The sequence below is a fragment of the Arachis ipaensis genome, chromosome B9 (genome assembly GCF_059453495.1).
Source record: "Arachis ipaensis isolate K30076 ecotype BB chromosome B9, ASM5945349v1, whole genome shotgun sequence".
In the NCBI taxonomy this organism is placed as follows: domain Eukaryota; kingdom Viridiplantae; phylum Streptophyta; class Magnoliopsida; order Fabales; family Fabaceae; genus Arachis; species Arachis ipaensis.
This window is the reverse complement of record NC_142444.1, coordinates 152510158-152531742: the sequence shown is the minus strand read 5'-3', so window position 1 is coordinate 152531742 and position 21585 is coordinate 152510158. Positions and strand designations below refer to the sequence as shown.

The following is a 21585-nucleotide window of genomic DNA, read 5'->3' as shown; positions in this document are numbered from 1 at the left end:
CTAACAGTGAGGTCTTCACCATTAATCTCATCTCCAAAAAACCAATTGGATTGGAGATATTTGCAGGCCAGACCACTTGGCTCAGAGTACTGGGAAGTTATCTCCCAGATAAAGATGTTTTGTTCGGGTTTGATGCTTTCTTCCGAACTCATGGGCTACATATCAAACCCACTGGTCTGAGTTACAAAGGGCAGTTTTTGCCTTTTACAGGGATACAAAGTATCCTCGAAATTCAAGAAGCTCCAGAAGAATATAAGGAGATCCAACAGTTACTCCTCAGTGCTTGATGTTATAGTCATGATCAATTCAACCACCCTGCTCCTTTATGGAAAACTCCAGAATTTTATGTTCGACTCCCCTTCAAAAAGAATGAAGACATCAACCCTACAAAGGCCACGCATTCAGGGATGAACCCTGAAGATCTTAAGTTGGCAAGAGCTGAATGTGCAGCCCTTCTTGTTCAAGGACTCATTGAACCAACCAACTCCAACTGGGCATGTCAAGCATTCTATGTTGAAAAAAGAACCGAGTAAAATAGAGGAAAAAAGAGGCTTGTCATTGATTATAAGCCACTTAATGTCTTCTTAAAAGACGACAAGTTTCCTCTACCAAGAATCTCAGTTATTACACAGAGATTAAGTGGAGCAAAGATATTCAGCAAGTTTGACTTAAAAGCTGGATTTTGGCAAATTGGGCACCATCCTGAGGATAGGTACAAAACAGCATTCTGCATACCTGAAGCCCAATACCAGTGGACGGTAATGCCATTTGGACTCAAAGTAGCCCCATCTCTTTTCCAAAAGGCAATGACCAAAATCTTTGAGCCCATATTACACTCCACGCTCATCTACATTGATGATATCTTACTGTTCTCAAAAGACAGTGAAGCCCACAAAGCACTCCTGGCCCAATTTACTCAAATCATCAAAGATCAAGGTATCATGATATCTTCAAAAAAGAGTTCTATTGCTAGGACAAAAATTGAATTCCTTGGGATGGTTTTCGAGAATGGATTTTTCCAACCAGGAGAACATATTGCCAAAGAGTTGCTCAACTTCCCAAATGAGAACATGACAGTCAAACAAGTCCAACAATTCTTGGAAATCGTCAACTACATCAGAGACTTTATCCCAGATGTGACTAAACACACCAGCCAGCTGTCAAAGCTCTTGAAAAAGAAGCCCCCACCATGGGGACCAAAGCAAACCACAGCTGTCAAAACCCTGAAGAAGATAGCATAGGACCCCCCTCCTTTAAAGATTTCCAGCACAGGAAAAAGAATATTACAGACGGATGCTAGTGATGAATTTTGGGGAGCTGTGCTACTTGAAGAGATTGATGGGACGAGACACTACTGTGCGCATGCTAGAAGAAAGTTCAAAGAATCTGAAAGACACTACCATGCCACTTACAAAGAGATTCTTGCTGTCAAAAGAGGGATAGAAAAATTCAATTTCCACCTCAGTTCTTATCATTTCACTGTGGAAATGGATAACACCTCTTTCCCATCAATTCTGGAAATCAAGAAAAAAATCCTGCCAGACTCTCAATTGCTGAGATGGAAAGACTGGTTCTCTCGCTATAAATTCGAGGTAAGGCACATCAAAGGACACCAAAACACACTTGCAGATTTCCTATCCAGGCCAACCAAAGAACCACCCCCCAAACCAGTAGAATCACTCCCTAAACCAATCCATTACATTTGCACCATGAGCACCTACAACCCTTCATACACCATTCCATTTTCTGATTGTCCACTTCACAATAACCCATACAGAAGAAAAATTGGTCCTTTTCCTTTCAAAGCAAGACCCCAGACAGTGTTTCAAATAGTCTGTCTAGCCAGGCAAACTTTGTTCTACTGGTTACACCAGCTTCTTACCATAACCCAAATACATCCAAATCCGAAGTACTTTGACGTGGACACCCCCTTTTTGCACTATACCAATAATCCAAGGACCTATACCAGAGGAAATGATGTGGTATATCTGGGCTCTGTCTTCTCTATATCCATGTGCTATCATAATATCAGACCCCTATGGGATAAGCAAATGATGCAAACGATGCACATACCCTTATGGGTCTGATTTTGGGCCTTCAGCATCATCGGGTATTCCTGCATCAATTATAGTTGGGCTTGGTGGTAAAGCATACACTCTTCCACCTAGATCTTCAGAATTCAGATCTTCTTCAGAATTTCTGCTTGGAACCTGTGTGGACGTACCGGGCTGGTCTCTTGGAGTATAAAAGGAGTATTGTCCAAATTGATTGATGATTTCTGAAGTTATGAATCTGGACTGAAATTCTTGGAGAGTTATCGGTGGAACATCTGATTGAAATGGAAGTCCTTCAACTACATCTTTTTCTCCATATAGTCCAGGCTGCCAAAGTTGACAAAGGTATTTGGCCAAGGCATTTAGGACTGTCTTTTCATCTGTGGGCCATATGGTAGAATATCCAACAATATCAACCTTGTTCATGGTATGTGCATTCACAGTATGTGCCTTACATCCAGTAAAATAATCTCTCTGTAGGGTGACAAAATAACATAATTTCTGCTTTGTCTTGGAGGGTTTATCCCATAATTGGTGCTGCTCGATCATGTTATATAACATTCCTCTCTATGCCCCAAGTGGTGCATACATAGCAAATAACCGAACTAGATGAGACTGGGCTTCAGTGCGGTTACACAGGATATGATATACAGGGAAGAGTGGTATTATGATAGCACATGGATATAGAGAAGACAGAGCCCAGATATACCACATCATTTCCTCTGGTATAGGTCCTTGGATTATTGGTAATTTGGTATAGTGCAAAAAGGGGTGTCCACGTCAAAGTACTTCGGATTTGGATGTATTTGGGTTATGGTAAGAAGCTGGTGTAACCAGTAGAACAAAGTTTGCCTGGCTAGACAGACTATTTGAAACACTGTCTGGGGTCTTGCTTTGAAAGGAAAAGGACCAATTTTTCTTCTGTATGGGTTATTGTGAAGTGGAAATTCAGGAAATAGAATGGTGTATGAAGGGTTGTAGGTGCTCATGGTGCAAATGTAATGGATTGGTTTAGGGAGTGATTCTACTGGTTTGGGGGGTGGTTCTTTGGTTGGCCTGGATAGGAAATCTGCAAGTGTGTTTTGGTGTCCTTTGATGTGCCTTACCTCGAATTTATAGCGAGAGAACCAGTCCTTCCATCTCAGCAATTGAGAGTCTGGCAGGATTTTTTTCTTGATTTCCAGCATTGATGGGAAAGAGGTGTTATCCATTTCCACAGTGAAATGATAAGAACTGAGGTGAAAATTGAATTTTTCTATCCCTCTTTTGACAGCAAGAATCTCTTTGTAAGTGGCATGGTAGTGTCTTTCAGATTCTTTGAACTTTCCGCTAGCATGCGCACAGTAGTGTCTCGTCCCATCAATCTCTTCAAGTAGCACAGCTCCCCAAAATTCATCACTAGCATCCGTCTGTAATATTCTTTTTCCTGTGCTGGAAATCTTTAAAGGAGGGGGGTCTTGTGCTATCTTCTTCAGGGTTTTGACAGCTGTGGTTTGCTCTGGTCCCCATGGTGGGGGCTTCTTTTTCAAGAGCTTTGACAGCTGGCTGGTGTGTTTAGTCACATCTGGGATAAAGTCTCTGATGTAGTTGACGATTCCCAAGAATTGTTGGACTTGTTTGACTGTCATGTTCTCATCTGGGAAGTTGAGCAACTCTTTGGCAATATGTTCTCCTGGTTGGAAAAATCCATTCTCGAAAACCATCCCAAGGAATTCAATTTTTGTCCTAGCAATAGAACTCTTTTTTGAAGATAGCATGATACCTTGATCTTTGATGATTTGAGTAAATTGGGCCAGGAGTGCTTTGTGGGCTTCACTGTCTTTTGAGAACAGTAAGATATCATCAATGTAGATGAGCGTGGAGTGTAATATGGGCTCAAAGATTTTGGTCATTGCCTTTTGAAAAAGAGATGGGGCTACTTTGAGTCCAAATGGCATTACCGTCCACTGGTATTGGGCTTCAGGTATGCAGAATGCTGTTTTGTACCTATCCTCAGGATGGAGCCCAATTTGCCAAAATCCAGCTTTTAAGTCAAACTTGCTGAATATCTTTGCTCCACTTAATCTCTGTGTAATAACTGAGATTCTTGGTAGAGGAAACTTGTCGTCTTGTAAGAAGACATTAAGTGGCTTATAATCAATGACAAGCCTCTTTTTTCCTCTATTTTGCTCGGTTCTTTTTTCAACATAGAATGCTTGACATGCCCAGTTGGAGTTGGTTGGTTCAATGAGTCCTTGAACAAGAAGGGCTGCACATTCAGCTCTTGCCAACTTAAGATCTTCAGGGTTCATCCTTGAATGCGTGGCCTTTGTAGGGTTGATGTCTTCATTCTTTTTGAAGGGGAGTTGAACATAAAATTCTGGAGTTTTTCATAAAGGAGCAGGGTGGTTGAATTGATCATGACTATCACAGCAAGCACTGAGGAGTAACTGTTGGATCTCCTTATATTCTTCTGGAGCTTCTTGAATTTCGAGGATACTTTGTATCCCTGTAAAAGGCAAAAACTGCCCTTTATAACTCAAACCAGTGGGTTTGATATGTAGCCCATGAGTTCGGAAGAAAGCATCAAACCCGAACAAAACATCTTTATCTGGGAGATAACTTCCCAGTACTCTGAGCCAAGTGGTCTGGCCTGCAAATATCTCCAATCCAATTGGTTTTTTGGAGATGAGATTAATGGTGAAGACCTCACTGTTAGCTGCTGCAAATTTCTTGGAAAAAGGTGCCCACATTTCTTTAGGTAAGACATGTGGTTTCAGGACAGTAGCACAAGATCCGGTGTCCATTAGTGCAACGGCCTTTATTGGCTTATCATAGACAGATGTCTTGACCTTTAAATCGAAATGAGGTTGAGGAGTACCATCAATCTGTTTTACTCCTAAAGATCCAAGGTATCCAAGTTCTTCTTCAGGCATACTAGATCCTTTAGGAATTCTTGTGGTGATGGAAGCAATGGATGATATAGTAAAGATAGACCTTTTTGGCGGGAGGTCTTCTTCTGAACTATTCTCTTCTGAGTCAGAGTCCTGGAAAACATATTCAGTTTCATCATCTTTGCTTCTTTGTTCCTCAAGTACTGACTCTAGATCTTCCTCATCACCAATAGAGGCAGCATCCATTAAAGACTGGAGCATTTTTATTTCCTTTTTTGTCTTGTGAGGACATGAGTTAGCAAAGTGTCCTTGTTTTCCACAAATGAAGCATTTGTTCGACTTGGTATGGGGTTTCCTTCTTTTGAAGTAACGATACTTTTGCTTGCTTCTTCTCCTTCTGAATGCTTTCTGATGAAATGTCTTGGTTGGTGATCGCCAATGCGTCTTTTTCTTTGGCTTGCATTCACACATACTTGACTCTTTACACTTAATTTTCAGATGGGATTTCCTGCATGCTCCTTTGAGTTTGCCTGAGTTTTTGTTAAGTTGTTTGAACATTTGTTGTTGTTCGCACAACTTGTCTAAGGCGGCCAGTGCTAATTGGTATATTTCTCCAATGGTTGTGGTGGCCACTTCTTTGCGAAGAGTCATCATCATTCGCTGTATTTCTGGCTGAAGCTCATCTGGCAAGGATGCTATAAAGACTTGTTTGAGTGGCGGATTATTATTTCCTCCAAGAGGATAATATTTAGCAGCCATCTTCTTGTAGTGTTTCTCCAAGTCCTTTCTGTTGAGTGAACAGCACTTCATCTCAAAATATTCTTGAGAATTTCTTTTTTGGATAATTGCAATATCTCCTAGAAATTCTTGATGTATTATCCCTAGAAACTGTGAAGAGGTACCATTGATGAGCTGGAGTCTTTCATACTCAGAAAGGTTAGTTGCCCATTCTCGGAGATTGCCAGTCATCCGATTTATGAAATCTGCAAGGACTTGTCTGCTTGTGAGATTTGGGTTGGCCATGTTGGTCTGAATCCAAGCACTAAATTCATTCAACCTTTCTCTGTACCTTGCTGGTGGGATATCATCAAAAGTGAACCATTTGTTGGGAGTTTTAACTTCAATTGGGCTTATATGATCTTGATTAGCTGAAGTTTCTGGTTCATCCCTTTCAGAAGTTATCTCTTCCTCCTCTTCTTCTACAGGGTTGACCATGGCTATTGCTGAAAGATCTGCTTCATAATCTCCTTCAGACTCCTCATCTTCTTGTTCACTGGTCTCAATAGTCTCATCTTCTAATTCTTCAGTAATCTCTTCACTGGGTGATTGAGTATCCAGAGTAAGGGTATAAATTGATCGTCCTGGAGCAGGCGACCCTTCTTTGATGCCCTTATCTTTCATAGGGACATTGGAAGATGTCTCGTCTCTAAAAAAGTTTCCTGGTTTCCAAGGAGGATGAGGTCTAGATTGGAGGGATGGCTGAGGTTGTTGTGGCCTAGGCAAGGACGAATGATGCCGTCCTTGAGGAGAAATAGATCTTTTAGTGTTTGCTTGCCTGGCCAAATGGTAGGTGGATTTGAAGATGGAGTCATAATCTGGGGTTTCTGGTGGTGAATATGTGGAAGAAAGTAAGATAGGTGAATATGAGGGATATGGTTTGGCATACATGGATAATGGGTCTATGGACAGTGTCTGGGGTACAGTTGCTTTGCTTTTGTCCATCTCAATTTGTCTAAGTTGAGCCTTGACTTGATCTAGTTCTCTGTTCTTTTTCTGGAATTCTGGGCCAAAGTAGTGATTGTCAATGTAGGCTTTGAGTTCTTGATCAAGTTGAAAAGCTTGTGCAGAGAGTCGATCCCTGAGTTCAGCTACTTGTTCTGCCACAGAATTTAATTGTACTGAGAGACCCTCAGTCTTTTCTACAAGGGTATCAAGAGTATGATCTATCCGGAGCAGTACTTTATTTTGGCTGACTGCATTATCTGTATGCCAATTGAGCACTTCTTCTTGAGGAGTTGTTGCTTGATGTCCATGTGGAGTGATTCCTTGAGGTATCACATAAGGTCTCCTTGTGATTTTTTTTTTCATCAGTTTGGGTCACTAAAGGTGGGAATTCTTCCTCATAAGATCTGAGGGTGGCGATACATGGGATTGTATCGACTGGCTGAAAAGGATAATCTGCGAAGCTTTTCCGAGACAGTTTCGTCCTCTTGAGCATTGGTTTCTTTCTGAGCATTGGAGCTGATTCAGCATCATCAGGAGGCTCAGGTCTTTTAAAGGAGCATGGGGCTTGTAACAACTTCTTCTTCTTTTTCTTGTTCTTCCGTCTTCTAGCATAATCTTCATCATCAGTGTCACTCCATTGATCAGCACAGTCACAGTCAGAATCGCACATAGAGGGATCAACATCCCAAATGAAGTGGCCATTTATGTGAGAGACGTAAACAGGTTTTCCATTCTCATAGAAATGCACTGGTGGATCATTTTGATCATGAGTTGTTTGCACCTGAATAGGAGAGATCATATTGATCCTTCTGAAGGATGATCTTCGCAGTGAAATTTGTTTGGTCATTCCAGGTTTCTGGAAAACAGTCGTCACCGTACCATCACTATTATGAGTAATAGTTGGAGGTGCTGTAGTATGAACATCAACCTGTTCTTTTGGGAAAGCTTTCTCATAATCAGTAATCCATTCCAACGGAATGATAGAAGAAAGTTCTTCAGTAGTGATCATCCTTGGAATGTTTATGATTGCAGGTCCTCCAGCACTGTCTGTAAACATGAATAATGCCTCTCCAGTGGTGTTTGGGAGATTAAGATCAAGAGCATGATCCTGGATTCTGTAGAGAACTTGGTGATGTAAGGTGGCCTGTTCAGCATTAGAGTCTTGAATTACTCCTACCAATTGTATTTGGATTTTCAACCTTTGACTTATCGTAGGATCTGATAATCTCATGGTGAAATTAGGAGCTATAATAAGAATGACACTTCCATTTGAGAGTGTTGTTACTAATGCTCCGATCAAGGCATGTTGATATTCTTTGAAAGTAGTATCTAAAAGAGCAACTTTGGCTGTTACCGGAAGAGATCTCCTTCCATGAAGGGTAAGAATGAGCCTGACAACCCCTAGATGCATATGAGTGTAGCCTTGATTTTGGTAGTTTTGGATAAGTTCTTGTGGGGTTTCTAAGGTTATGTATTGTTCAGCAGTAGTGGCTTTTAAACCACACTGTTGGAGATTAGAGGACTGGATGACTTCTTTGGGAGGAGGAGAATGGTTTCTATGGATGAGATGGCGAATAGAAGTGGGGGTTGATTTCTTTTGTCTGTGGTAGAAAGAGTAAGGACTTATGAGAGGGTACTCAGTGGCCGGGGTTCGAGAGTCTTCTGGAACATGAGTGAATTCTACCAACTGATCAATCTTATTTCCAAGAGTTTTCTTTAAACTGGAGGGTAATTGGTCTATGCTCAGAGGGGTAGAGTGATGTATAGGTTGAGAAGAACTTGATGAGTCTGTGAGATTCATGATTATGTTTAGTGATTCTCTCTTACTTGCTTTTACTAGTAATACCTTCTTCTTCCTCTTATCAACCTGAGGCTCTGATACCACAGGAGTAGATCTCCAGTACTTCAGGATGACAACGAGACAATGCATCGTTTGCTTATCCCAATCACTCTTTCTAGTCATTATAACAAGTGAGATTAAAGGAGAAGGCCATTAAATATATAATTATTTAAATATCTTCTCTTGTTAATTTAATTTTTTTTTAAATAATCTTATAATATAATTATTCCGGGACTTATGTAGAATAGATGATTGAACTTGTTTGTAAGGGCCAAGTATTCTCCTGCGTCAAGGAGCCGCCGTCCGAGTTGTATGTTTTGTGAAATGGGGGGTGGTACCTGTAAAAACACTCTGATACCTAAGTCAGCAAGGGGTTAAGCAGGTTTAATGTATTGAAACTTAGTTTTATTTGAGTGTTTCAGTGTACTTATAGGTGATGGACCAATAACCACCGTTAAAGTAGTTCCACTTCTGATGGTGGATGATCGTCCCTTTATTTTAGGGTTGTTGGGATTTCTTTTCTAAAAGTGGGTGAAAGATTTAAGGAGACAGTTACTTATTGAACAAGTGTCACTTGCCAACTCATGTCGAGTCCAACCCCTTTAAAGAGGTCGAATAGATAAGCAAAGACCAACCCTTTGGATTGAGCCTTTTTTAGAGTTGATTGATCCTAGCCATTGCTTTTAGCCAGAGTATGAACAATAATATTAAAACATCTTTTTTTTTAATGAGCCACTTTTTTTACAAATATTTATGCTCCAAATTATATTTTAGATAAAAAAGAATATTATATTGCAGGCAGGGACGGATCTACCTTGGGGGTGTGGGGGCAAGTGCCCCCTTAAAATTTTATAGAGTTACATGTAGTATATGGGATAAAAATTTATTTGCCCCCACTCAATAAATAAATTTGATCCCACTATAATTTTTTTAAGGGAGTCACTCAAATAAAGACGCCTAAAATGTCTTTTTTTAAAGATGTTTTTCAGTAATTAAAATTTAACATATATAATTAATTAAATCATGTTATTTTTGTCAAAATTGGGCTAGACAAATTGATTTAACTGAAAAAATGGTGAATAAAATCTTGAACTGGTTTAAATTAATATTATTTTTTTAATAAAAAATAACTACAATACCTTTATTATAAAAAAATGATTAAAATACTCTTATTATATATATATATATATATATATATTAATTTTAAAAATTCTAAATCCTAACTCTATGATAGAAAAATAAAGGACTAAAATTTAGGATTTTTAAAATTAATATATATAATAGAAGTATTTTAGTCATTTTTTATAATAGGGTATTGTATTCATTTTTTATAAAAAATAATATTAATTTAGACCAGTTCAAGATTTAATTCACCATTTTTTGGTCAAATCAATTTGTCTAGTCTAATTTTAACAAAAATAACACGATTTAATCGATTATATGCAAGGTAGTCAAAATCGCGTTTCAACTCGTAGAAACGCACGATTTCACGTTTCTGCATCCTCCCTCAGTCTCGGTTTTGCTTCTCGTCCAATACCAAGCTTCTTCATGTGGAATCGCCGTGCAAAAACGCAGAGCCGCTGGAATCGCGTTTCTGCCCCGATGTTGCGTTCAAGATTGAAGAGGCTCTTTTCTTGATCCTGATTGAAGCCCAGTCCAACCCAATGGTCCAATCTGAATAGAGACCATGGAAGATGGAGGAGCCCTAGCAGACAGTAAATTCCCTAATCTCTTTACCTTCCTCACTTTACAGTTTATCTCCATGGCCAAAATTTCAAAATTCTACCTTTCTCAAGTCTTTCAATCTCTGACTCTCTGACTCTATCTCTCTATCTCTCTGAAGTTTGAATTTCGCGCGACCAAAATCCCCAATCTGGTTCTCTAGCTTTCCCTCTCTATTTTTGGAATCTGGATTGCTGCTGCTCTTCTCCTCCCTTCACTGGTAGTTCAGGTATGTTAAAACTTTTTTAATTTTTATCCTCTTCAATGTCAGTTCAATCTGTTGTTGTACTTGTTTATTATGGATTATATTGCAGGTTGAATTGCTATTATCTATCTTTATTGGTTTCCTGATTATATTGCAGATTAATTATATTGTTCAATTTAGATTATAATTTTATACGAATTATAGCAGGTTTTCAAATTGAGGTTAATTTATCTGTTCATGTTTATTGGAAACATGTATTTCATATTACAGTACAAAAGACCTTTCATTCTTTACTTGAATTTTTTGTAAGGCATGACATATGTGAATTAAGAATTGGTTAATTTTATGTCACCGTATTGATGAAGTGTTGTTCTTGACCAAATTGGTGATGGCGAAATTTTAAAGATAAACTTCTTTCAGTTTCTATGAAAACAATTTAGTTAACAAGGGAACCATATTATTCTTCACAGCCTCTTATATATATGTTAGTAATTATCCAATTCTGAGTTAAAGTATCCTAAATTCCTAATCTTAACAGAGCCATATATGAAAGATTCAACAAAAATCCATGAGATCAGAATTTTTTAGATCCACTAAATACAGGGTCCTTTACTTCCATTTCAATAACCTAGAACTAGAATCCCCTTTTTTAAAATTAAATTAAATTAATCCTTAGATTCAAAAACTAGAAGTGTCCCTAAACAAGTAACATGGCATCATGTGAAGTGGGACTTAGCTAGTACAGCAAAATCTTTATGTTATTGTTAATTATCAATAATTCACATATTACTTGTTGAATGATGAAGGTGAAGCACTGTATATGAAGATGCTATATATGTTGAAGTTGTACTGTTGAACAATTCAAATTACTTGACAAGAAGCTTTTGACTTTAGCTTTGATTTTGATCAATGAAAACAGGACTAATAATAAGACATCATGTTAATTCAAAGCCAAGTTCTTCGAGGAAACTAGACAATAATTTCTAGAAATCATTAATCTTCTTTAGCAAACCTTATAAGCTGCAATTAGCTAGTACAACATGGACTTTTCTATTCATAGAAAAAGAAGCTGCAATTGGCAGCGTGTACACTAATATATTATCCCTTTATCTGAAACCATTAATTTTCTTTAGCAAACTTTATAAGCTTTTTTAAAAGGTAGATATAACAAATATGATATATAAAAAAAGCAAACCTTATAAATTATAAGTTATTAGTGCATATTCACGTGAATCTCAGTTTAAGATAATTAAAATAAATAAAATGTTCCTTATTCACTTAAAGAAAAGAAAAAGCTCAAGAAACAGAAGGAAACTTGCCTTCAGTGGAAAACAAAAAATTACATCACCATAGACTATTAATTAATATTAACCAAGCTTTCTAAAAAATAAACACTAAAGACTTCAGGTACTAAAACATCACTCTAACAGTATAATTCTGTCTTGTTCTCTAATGTTCCTCAATGGTAGGAATATGCAATATACCACATGAAACAATGTATATTTCATCCATTTTAAATTGCCTTAAAAGAACTAGTCCGGATTTTTTTAAAGTTAAATTTAGAAAATAGTAGGAATGATTTTGAATGTGAAGTGATTACTCAATATCATTATTATGAATGTTATTACTCAATATCACTAATGTGTTCGATCTTTAATTCTTCACCATAAGCAACTATGACGGTACTAATAGTTGTGCAGCAATAAGCACTACTACACTAATGTCTTCATTATTTTACCTATATCCCAATAATTTTATAACTATCTATATCTCTGAATTATTGTGGCATTGAATATAATTCTTGAATTTTTGTTATGTTGGTATTTTTTGTTCAAATTGGATTGTTAAATTTTTGTTATTGAACTTGGATGGTTGTACTTGAAATTGAACACAATTCTGTAATTTTTGTTAAATTGTTGAATTTTTGCTATGATATTAAATTGATTCATTAAATATTTACTGTTTTCATTTTTTTCTGAACAGGAATGGCATCGACTCAAGCTAATGCAAGTGAAAATCCGACTAACATTCCAGCTTCTCAGTCAGGAAGTACAGCTGGAATCGCTTGTAAAAGAAAAGTTGCTAAGAATGCTCTTGGAAGTAGAACTGATGTAGGATGGGAGCACGGGATATCTGTTGGAGAAGATGGAAAGAAGATACAATGTAAATACTGTCATAAAATTTTTTCAGGAGGAGTTTATAGATTGAAACACCACCTAGCAGGAACTCAAAAAGATGTTGGGGCTTGTACAACTGTTAGTGATGAAGTTAAGAAGCAAATGTGGGATGTTGTGAGTGGGTTGCAAGTAAATTTGATGAAGAAAACAAACATGGGTGGGGCAAGCCCAGGAGAAGCTACTAAAAAAGTTGACACTACCGGTGAAAAAAGAAAGGGAAAAGAACTAGATGGCAACATATTCAAGAAAATACGCATTAGTACTCAAACAACAATCAACAATATATTTAAGAAGAATTTGAGAGAGAAAGTATGTTTAGAGATTAGTGCTTTTTTCTACAACAATGGCATCTCCTTTAATGTTTCAAGGAGCGAGGAATACAGTAGAATGTTTGAGAAAGCTATAAGATACGGACAAGGATTCAAGCCACCATCCTACCATGAATTAAGGGTGTCTCTTTTGAAGAAACACGTGGAGCTTGTTCAACAATCACTAGAGGAACATAGAGAATATTGGAAGCAGGTTGGTTGCCCAATAATGACTGATGGTTGGACAGATAAGAGAAGACGAACCATCCTAAATTTTTTGGTTAATAGTCCTAAAGGGACTGTTTTTTTGAAATTCATTGATGCCTCTCACATTACTAAGACAGCTCATAAAATCTTTAAAATGATAGATGATGTGGTTGAAGAGGTTGGTGAAGAAAATGTCATCCAAGTTGTCACCGACAATGCGGCTAACTACAAAGCTGCAGGAGAAATGCTAATGAAAAAGAGAAAAAAGTTATTTTGGACGCCTTGTGCAGCACATTGCATTGATTTAATGTTAGAAGACTTGGAAAAAAAAGTAACACTTCACAAGGACACAATTTATAAAGGTAGAAAGATTACTACTTACATATATGCTAGAACTGCTCTTATTGCACTACTACACATCCACACTAAGGGGAAAGATTTGGTGAGGCCGGGTATGACCCGTTTTGCAACTTCTTACCTTACTTTGGGATGTCTCAATGACAACAAAGGTTCCTTAATAAGAATGTTTTTTTTCTGATCAATGGACTTCTAGTAAATTTGCAAAGACAAAAGATGGAAAGATAATTGCAAGTGTAGTGTTAGATAAGGTGCTTTGGAAGGAAGTCGTAATTTGCTTGAGGGCTGCCTACCCTCTTCTTCATGTGCTTCGTATGGTGGATTCAGAAGAAAAGCCGGCAATGGGATTTATTTATGAAGAAATGACAAGTGCAAAGGAAAAAATACGAGATGCATTTCAAGGAGTTGAGACAAGGTAAAGTGTCTAATTATTTTATTTTTTAATTAATGCATAAGAGTTGTACATAATGTTGAATGATACGTGTAAAGTGTAATTGTAAAATGTAATAACGGCAGAAGTAGAAAAGTAAAAGCCAAAGAGAGTTGAAAAATTTGAATTCTAAAAATATTGTTTATTTTGTAATTAATTTATTAATTTTTTTTATGTTTTAGTTATATACCTATTTGGGACATTATTGATGCAAGATGGGGCAACCAACTTCATAGGCCATTGCATGCTGCAGGCTATTATTTGAATCCTCAAATTCATTATAGCTCTGGTTTTAAAATTGCTTATGAGCTTAAGAAGCAGTTTTATGCTTGTATGGAAAGGATGACAGGAAATCCAGATTTAATCACTAAGATGGATGTTCAACTTGAAGATTTTAAGACTCGAAAAGAGTTTTTTGGTAGTAAAGTAGCTCAAAATGTAATTTATACTAAAACTCCAGCTCAATGGTGGGATTCTTATGGAGATCAGCATCCAGAACTCCAACAATTTGCAATTCGTGTCTTGAATTTGACATGTAGTTCATCTGGATGTGAACGTAATTGGAGCGCTTTTGAGATGGTTAGTAATTAAATATAAGTTGCATTTTACTTTTATAAATTTGGTTGTTAATTCTTCAATTCTATCTTGTTGTTTGACTAATGTCTAATATTTTTTATCTACTTTTGAAAGGTTCACACGAAAAGGAGAAACCGTTTGAAAGCTAAAACCATGAATGATGTTGTGTTTGTGATGACAAACTCAAGATTAGCAAAGAAAAAACAAACTAGAAGAAGTCTTGATTATGACTATAGTCTTGATGAGTTGGACTCTGATGAAGAGTGGATTGTTGCTGACGAAGATGGAGAAGAAGAAGATTTAGGTGCTCTAATTTCAGATCCTGATTTAAATGATGGAGCAAGTGGTAATAGAGTTGTTGGTGCCTCTAAGGATCCTTTGGCAATTCCTTATCTCGATGATGATGAGTTTGAAGAACTTCTCCAAGGACCTCTTCCTCCCGCTCCTGATAATGATGAAGATGGTAATGCAGAAGTTTGTGAAACTCGTGAAGATTTTATGACTGATGAAGAATAGAATGATTATTAAATAACTTATTTAGATTTTAGTTAATTATTTGTTCATTCTAATAGTTTGGTTGGTTTATTTGCTACTTGAATTTATTTTAGTGTCGTATGAACTTGTGAGTTGTGAATTTGTGTTTTGATTTGTGAATTTGTGTTGAATTGTGACTTTTAATTTGTTATGGTATATATATTACTTATAATTCTATAGGTAATTTAGTTTATTTGAGATTTATTTTATTCTCTATAAAATTAATTTTTGCTATTAAATTTTTCTAAATTTTTATAATTTACGAGTCATGTTTACGTTCCGTTTTACTATTCAACGAATTACGATTTTGAGTTAGCTTAACGAGTCGAGGTAAAAAAGAATATTATATTGCAGGCAGGGACGGATCTACCTTGGGGTGTGGGGGCAAGTGCCCCCTTAAAATTTTATAGAGTTACATGTAGTATATGGGATAAAAATTTATTTGCCCCCACTCAATAAATAAATTTGATCCCACTATAATTTTTTTTAAGGGAGTCACTCAAATAAAGACGCCTAAAATGTCTTTTTTTAAAGATGTTTTTCAGTAATTAAAATTTAACATATATAATTAATTAAATCATGTTATTTTTGTCAAAATTGGGCTAGACAAATTGATTTAACTGAAAAAATGGTGAATAAAATCTTGAACTGGTTTAAATTAATATTATTTTTTTAATAAAAAATAACTACAATACCTTTATTATAAAAAAATGATTAAAATACTCTTATTATATATATATATATATATATATATATATATTAATTTTAAAAATTCTAAATCCTAACTCTATGATAGAAAAATAAAGGACTAAAATTTAGGATTTTTAAAATTAATATATATAATAGAAGTATTTTAGTCATTTTTTATAATAGGGTATTGTATTCATTTTTTATAAAAAATAATATTAATTTAGACCAGTTCAAGATTTAATTCACCATTTTTTGGTCAAATCAATTTGTCTAGTCTAATTTTAACAAAAATAACACAATTTAATCGATTATATGTGTTAAATTTTAATTATTAAAAAATATCTTTATAAAAAGACGTTTTCAGCGTCTTTATCTGAGTGGCTCCCTTTTTTCAATCTATCTCTATTTTCATAATGTATAGAGAAAAGATCTCACTATTTTTTAATAATATCATATTGATTATAAAAATAATTAAATAATAATAAAAAGATAATTAAAAATAAGTCAAAATTTAAATTTAAGTACTAAAAACATAATTTTTGTATGCTCTCTAAAATTCTATTTTTCTTCTCTTGTTGTTCTTTTTATACTCTATGTCTCCTAATAAGACTCATTAACTTCATTCTTTAATTTCTTTTGATTCAATTAAAGATTTATTTTTATTTTTTTATATTTTTAATTCATCCAATTATTTTATATTTTATTTTATAATTATATTATTGTATATTTTTTATTACATGATTAAATATTATTGAATAATAAGATCCATTAGTAATTTAAATTTTGAAATATAGTAATATTAACTAACAACAAAGAACAGTTAAAATAAAAAGTAACATCCAAATATACGAATATTTATTGATGTTTCTTCTTTTGAAGTTTGTTCTAGTTTTTTTAGTAATAACGACATCAATTAAAAAAAATTTAATTATGAATATTATAAAGAGTCAATTTCGTAATCTTATAAGACATAAATTTTTAAATATTTATTTAGTAATATATATAAAAAATGAAACATTTAATTGTATTAACAATGAAATAATTATTCAATCTTTTCAAAATATCAAATTTAAAAGAATAAAATTCTAAGTTATATGTTATTATTTAAATTACTATATAGGTATTTTAATTTATTAGTTAAATAGCAAGAAGATTAATTATATTTTATAATAATAAAATATAATTATAAAATTATTATCATCTTATATATATTTTGCCCCACTAATAAAATTTTCTGCATCCGTCACTGATTGCAGATCTTATATCTCTTAAATGTAAAATATTTAATTAAGCTCATCCAATTTTAATTCTATCGGTTTATTTGAAACTTGTAAGTATTAATCCGAAATCATTTCCGATGTGAAAATGACCAAGGTCATATTTACTACGTGACACTGTTTTAATTTTTAGTTTCATGTCATCATTATTTATTTATTTATTTATTTATTTATTAGGAAAGAGAGATTAGTTCTAGATTATTCGTGAACCTACTTGATAAAAGTGTATTAATCAAACGGCATATGCTCGTGACACAGCGTGGTAACTCCGTGCATATATCATATGCTAAAGGGCCACAACTCAAATGAAATTATGACATCTTTGTGAGGATAATTAATTAATTCACTTTTATCAAGTAACACGCTCATGAAAGTTAAATGCCTTTTGTTTCTAATTATCTTTCCATTTAACAACCCGATTTCATTAAAATCCTTGGTTGTTGCCTTCCTTTTCGTATAATATATATTAATAATATTGTTCCTTTATCGATTACTATATGTTATACTGCCCTGACGGTGGATTATATATCAAACCATCTTGTAAGATACTCCTATTTTATATAATAAGGCCTTGATTATATTAGGTGTACATTAATTTATATAACTTATATTAACACCAGCCATGTTCTGCTTAAATTACTAATAATTAGTCAATGACTGATTAATTAAAATTAACCACGTTTCATTACCATTGTTTGACTCTACTAAAGTAACATCATCTAGTTACGTTGCTATCTAGCTAGGCCATATTTTTAATTATTTCTTATAAAAGGTAATTAATGTACTAGTGTACGTATCTGATGTAGTAAACATATATTATCTTCTAGTTTAATTTTATTATAAAAGTATCTCTTCTAATAATAGTTTAAATTGATAAAAAATATGTATAAATGTCGGGGCAATTTACATAAATAAAATGATTGAAGAAAATCTTTTATGTAAATATAATATTGGCAAACTCCAGACACAAATGCAACAAACACAATTGTATATAATTTGCGACACCCTCTAGCAGAATTCAAATGCACGTAATCCGCTACACACTGTTGCAGATTACGTTGAGAACTAAATACTCATAAACTGCTATACCCTGTAGCGGTTTATGATCATATGGTGTTGAAGCCTATTCCGCTAGAGGGTGTAGCGGATTATGAAGAGAGTGGAAACTTGGGAACATATTCATGAATACTAGTTACTCGTGATGCAAAATGTACGAAATTATATAAATACGCTCTTCATAAGCAGTAAGCCGTAGAAATATAATAGCCACCGGACATTAACACTAACACAGATTAAATTACTACATAAGTCATACAAATGTAATAGTCATACAACGATTAAGAGTTAAAGGAAATAAAAATGTCATAAGTCATACAAATAGGTGGGAACTAACACTAACACACCAAAGGCACTAACACTAACACCCGAAAATGTAAATTGCTACATGAGAAAATAAAATTCAAAAAACTAGAAGACCTACGAACTACCAGCAACGGTGGAGCCTCTCTGGGGGCAAGATCTACGCGTGTGCCCAAGCTGTCTGCAGAGCCCGCATCACTTCGGTCGATTAGGGTCTGCTTCATCCATGTTGTTCCGGATTCTGGTAGACCTCGCCCATCACGACAATGCATCAAGCTAGGATCCGGAATAATGACCGGACCGTCATAAAGTGGCCAAAGTCCCTCTGGTATTGGCGAAACAAAACCCATCTAGTACACCCTGAACACCTTCTGCATGGTGTAAACTTCGTCGACATAGATAGACCAGTCAAGCCGTAACTGGGCACAACATGCAATCGCATGGCAACATGGATAATGAAGAGCTTGAAAGTATCCACAGTCGCATGTACGATCCTGAAGAGAAACTCGATACGTCCCAAGTGAAAAGTTTCCGATCGGTGTCGTCTCGGCAACGGTGTACTCAGACTGGTGTCTATCGAACAGGGTGACAGTGAAGCACCTGGAGTCTCTCAAGTTGCACTCCATCGCCTTTATAAAAGACTGGCAAAACTTGGCACCGCTGGTCAACTGAGCCTCTGCCGTCTGACCACGAATCACAAACAACTCCGCTAGCCGACCATATGTGAACTTCACAAGGGCGGTAACCGAAAGATTCCATACATTTTGCATCACGAGTAACTGGTATTCATGAATATGTTCCCAAGCTTCCACTCTCTTCATAATCCGCTACACCCTCTAGCGGAATAGGCTTCAACACCATATGATCATAAACCGCTACAGGATGTAGCGGTTTATGAGTATTTAGTTCTCAACGTAATCCGCGAAAGGTTTAATGGATTACGTGCATTTAAATTCCGCTAAAAGATATCGTGGATTACATACAATTGTGTTTGTTGCATTTGCATCTGGAGTTTATTAATATTGTATTTGCGTAAAGATTTTCTTCAATCATTTAATTTATATAAAATGCCCTTTATATCGCTAACACATGTCCTCATCGTAAAGTTTCTTTTGAGTTACATAAATTTTTTATACAAATTTTTTTTAATTTATCTTATACTAAATTTTACCTTTTTAATAATAATAATAATAATAATAATAATAATAATAATAATAATCAAATTTTAGATTTTTAAGGAATAAAAATTCTAATACTGTATTATAAATTAATTTTTTTTAAAATTTAAACTAATAAAAAAAGATGCATAAATAATTATATCTCTATCAGTTTTATTATTTAACATTATTGTTAATATAGAACTCACAAGACTAGTTGTGCGTTAATTAGTTCAAGAAGACAAGAAACATTATCAGTTTAGTTATATATTATATATTAATGATGATATTTAATTTAACGATGCTTAGATGATATCTTAGCTTGTAGAGTTACCGTAGCATTAGTTTTAGATACATTATTATTGAAATAAAAGTGATATTCTTTCCGAACCTTTATGACTAGCTAGCACACTCGGAAAAAGACAAAATGATAACTCCAACCAAATTTTTTTACTACATTAAAGGGCATAAAAATCAGGTGCTACTTCCATTTTTCTTTCCATGTTCTTAAACAAGTGCGGTAATATATGATTCCCGCTCTCCACCTTTTGAAGAGCCTCTGATAACTCTTTTCAGTAGAAAGAAATGTTCTTTCATCATTTTCCATGCCCATTCCCCCTGCCATCACGTCTTTATTAATTCTCTTCTTTTTGGGGTGAAACAATGTTTTTATGTATTCAATTCGTACAAAGAGTTGATACATTTATCTTTCTATGATTGAATTAGTTGTAAACTATTCTTTTTAATTACTAAAAAAGATATGTTAAGATAGGAGAGTAAGTGAAATAATGAATGCAACTTTTTTTTACCTTAAATAAAAAAGATATAGTTTGTTATGGGTTACAAGTAATACCATATGTATCTATGATGAACTGTCATTTCATTTCACCTTATAGACCGATACAGAAGTGAGAGAATTAATCAGGTCTAAAGGTTCCAGAAGATAGCTAGGTGTGTAGTATGAAATAAATAATTTAAGTTATCCAAAATATTCTGTTTGATTTATTAAACTACGTGGCGAGGTTGATGTACATGTACATATAATAATTATATAGTAATATGAGCAATAATAATAATGTATGTAACGTGGAAGATATTTTATTGGATTTAGTTACAGAAATGGACAACCTAACCCACCGCAAGCTGTGAAAGTTGAATATAATGAAGATCGAAATTATATTACAATACCAAGAGTAGAATGCGAAATAGTTGACCAAGAATTTTCAATACCTAAGTATAATACTTTAGAAGGTAAATAATCAAATAATTAAAAAGGTGGAAAGTAAAAGGCGTCATTTATGATAGGGTCTATTGATGTCTTTATCCCCAAAAAAGGGTACTATTAACTATTCAGAGATAATAATAATGATGATGAGGCAATGCCATGCAGAATGTGCAAGGAGTGGACTAGTCTATATAGTCTTGGATAGTAGAGTGTCTCAGTGACCATAAATTTATGAATAGAATTAAAAGAGAGAGAATGGGGAACAGATAATAAAAAATCATTGAGGCTGCTATGGGCCATGTAGTGGTACATGTTTCTTCAAGTTATCCAATTGGAAACGAGTTTTGCTTTCACAAGTTAATTAGAGGCAGCTACCATGCATTTCACACTAGTCAATTATCAGTTATTTATCAATACTTTTTCATATCGAATTCAAGAGATTGATAATATCACAAGATTACAATACCTAATTAATGGAGACATAATAAACCCTACTTTGTGGAATATTTTGAATTATTAGCTACGTTTAGATCTATGATTAAGTAAAAATATATCTTATTATTTCTTAGTTTTTCTTTGTTTTGGTAATATATTATTTCTTAGTTATTAGCAGGGGTGTAAGTTACCGAATTGGACAGAAAATTATCGCAAAACCAAATCGAATTTTATAACAACCGATTGAAACCGAAAAAATCGATTTTTTTTTGTTTTTTTTTCGAACTAAACCGATTGGTTCAATTTGGTTTTTGGTTGCCTTTACTGAAATCGAATCGAACCGGATCGAACCGAAGAGTGAGGGTTCAGTAGTGTGTTTTTACTAAGTTGCCTTTTAACCTAGGTATAAAAGGGCCACTCAACCACAACCCTAG

General features: G+C 34.7%; 1 protein-coding gene and 1 pseudogene across 1 annotated transcript; both read left to right on the top strand.

Annotated features, from left to right (window-relative positions):
* The first annotated feature begins 12404 nt into the window (after positions 1 to 12404).
* Positions 12405 to 13887, top strand: LOC148546828 (uncharacterized; annotated as a pseudogene).
* Positions 13888 to 14255: 368 nt separating this feature from the next.
* Positions 14256 to 14990, top strand: LOC148546827 (uncharacterized). Its single transcript, XM_088500423.1, has 2 exons — positions 14256 to 14477; positions 14589 to 14990. The coding sequence occupies exons 1-2, from the start codon at positions 14271 to 14273 to the stop codon at positions 14988 to 14990; spliced, it is 609 nt and encodes a 202-aa protein (XP_088356549.1). The 5' UTR covers positions 14256 to 14270.
* Positions 14991 to 21585: the final 6595 nt, after the last annotated feature.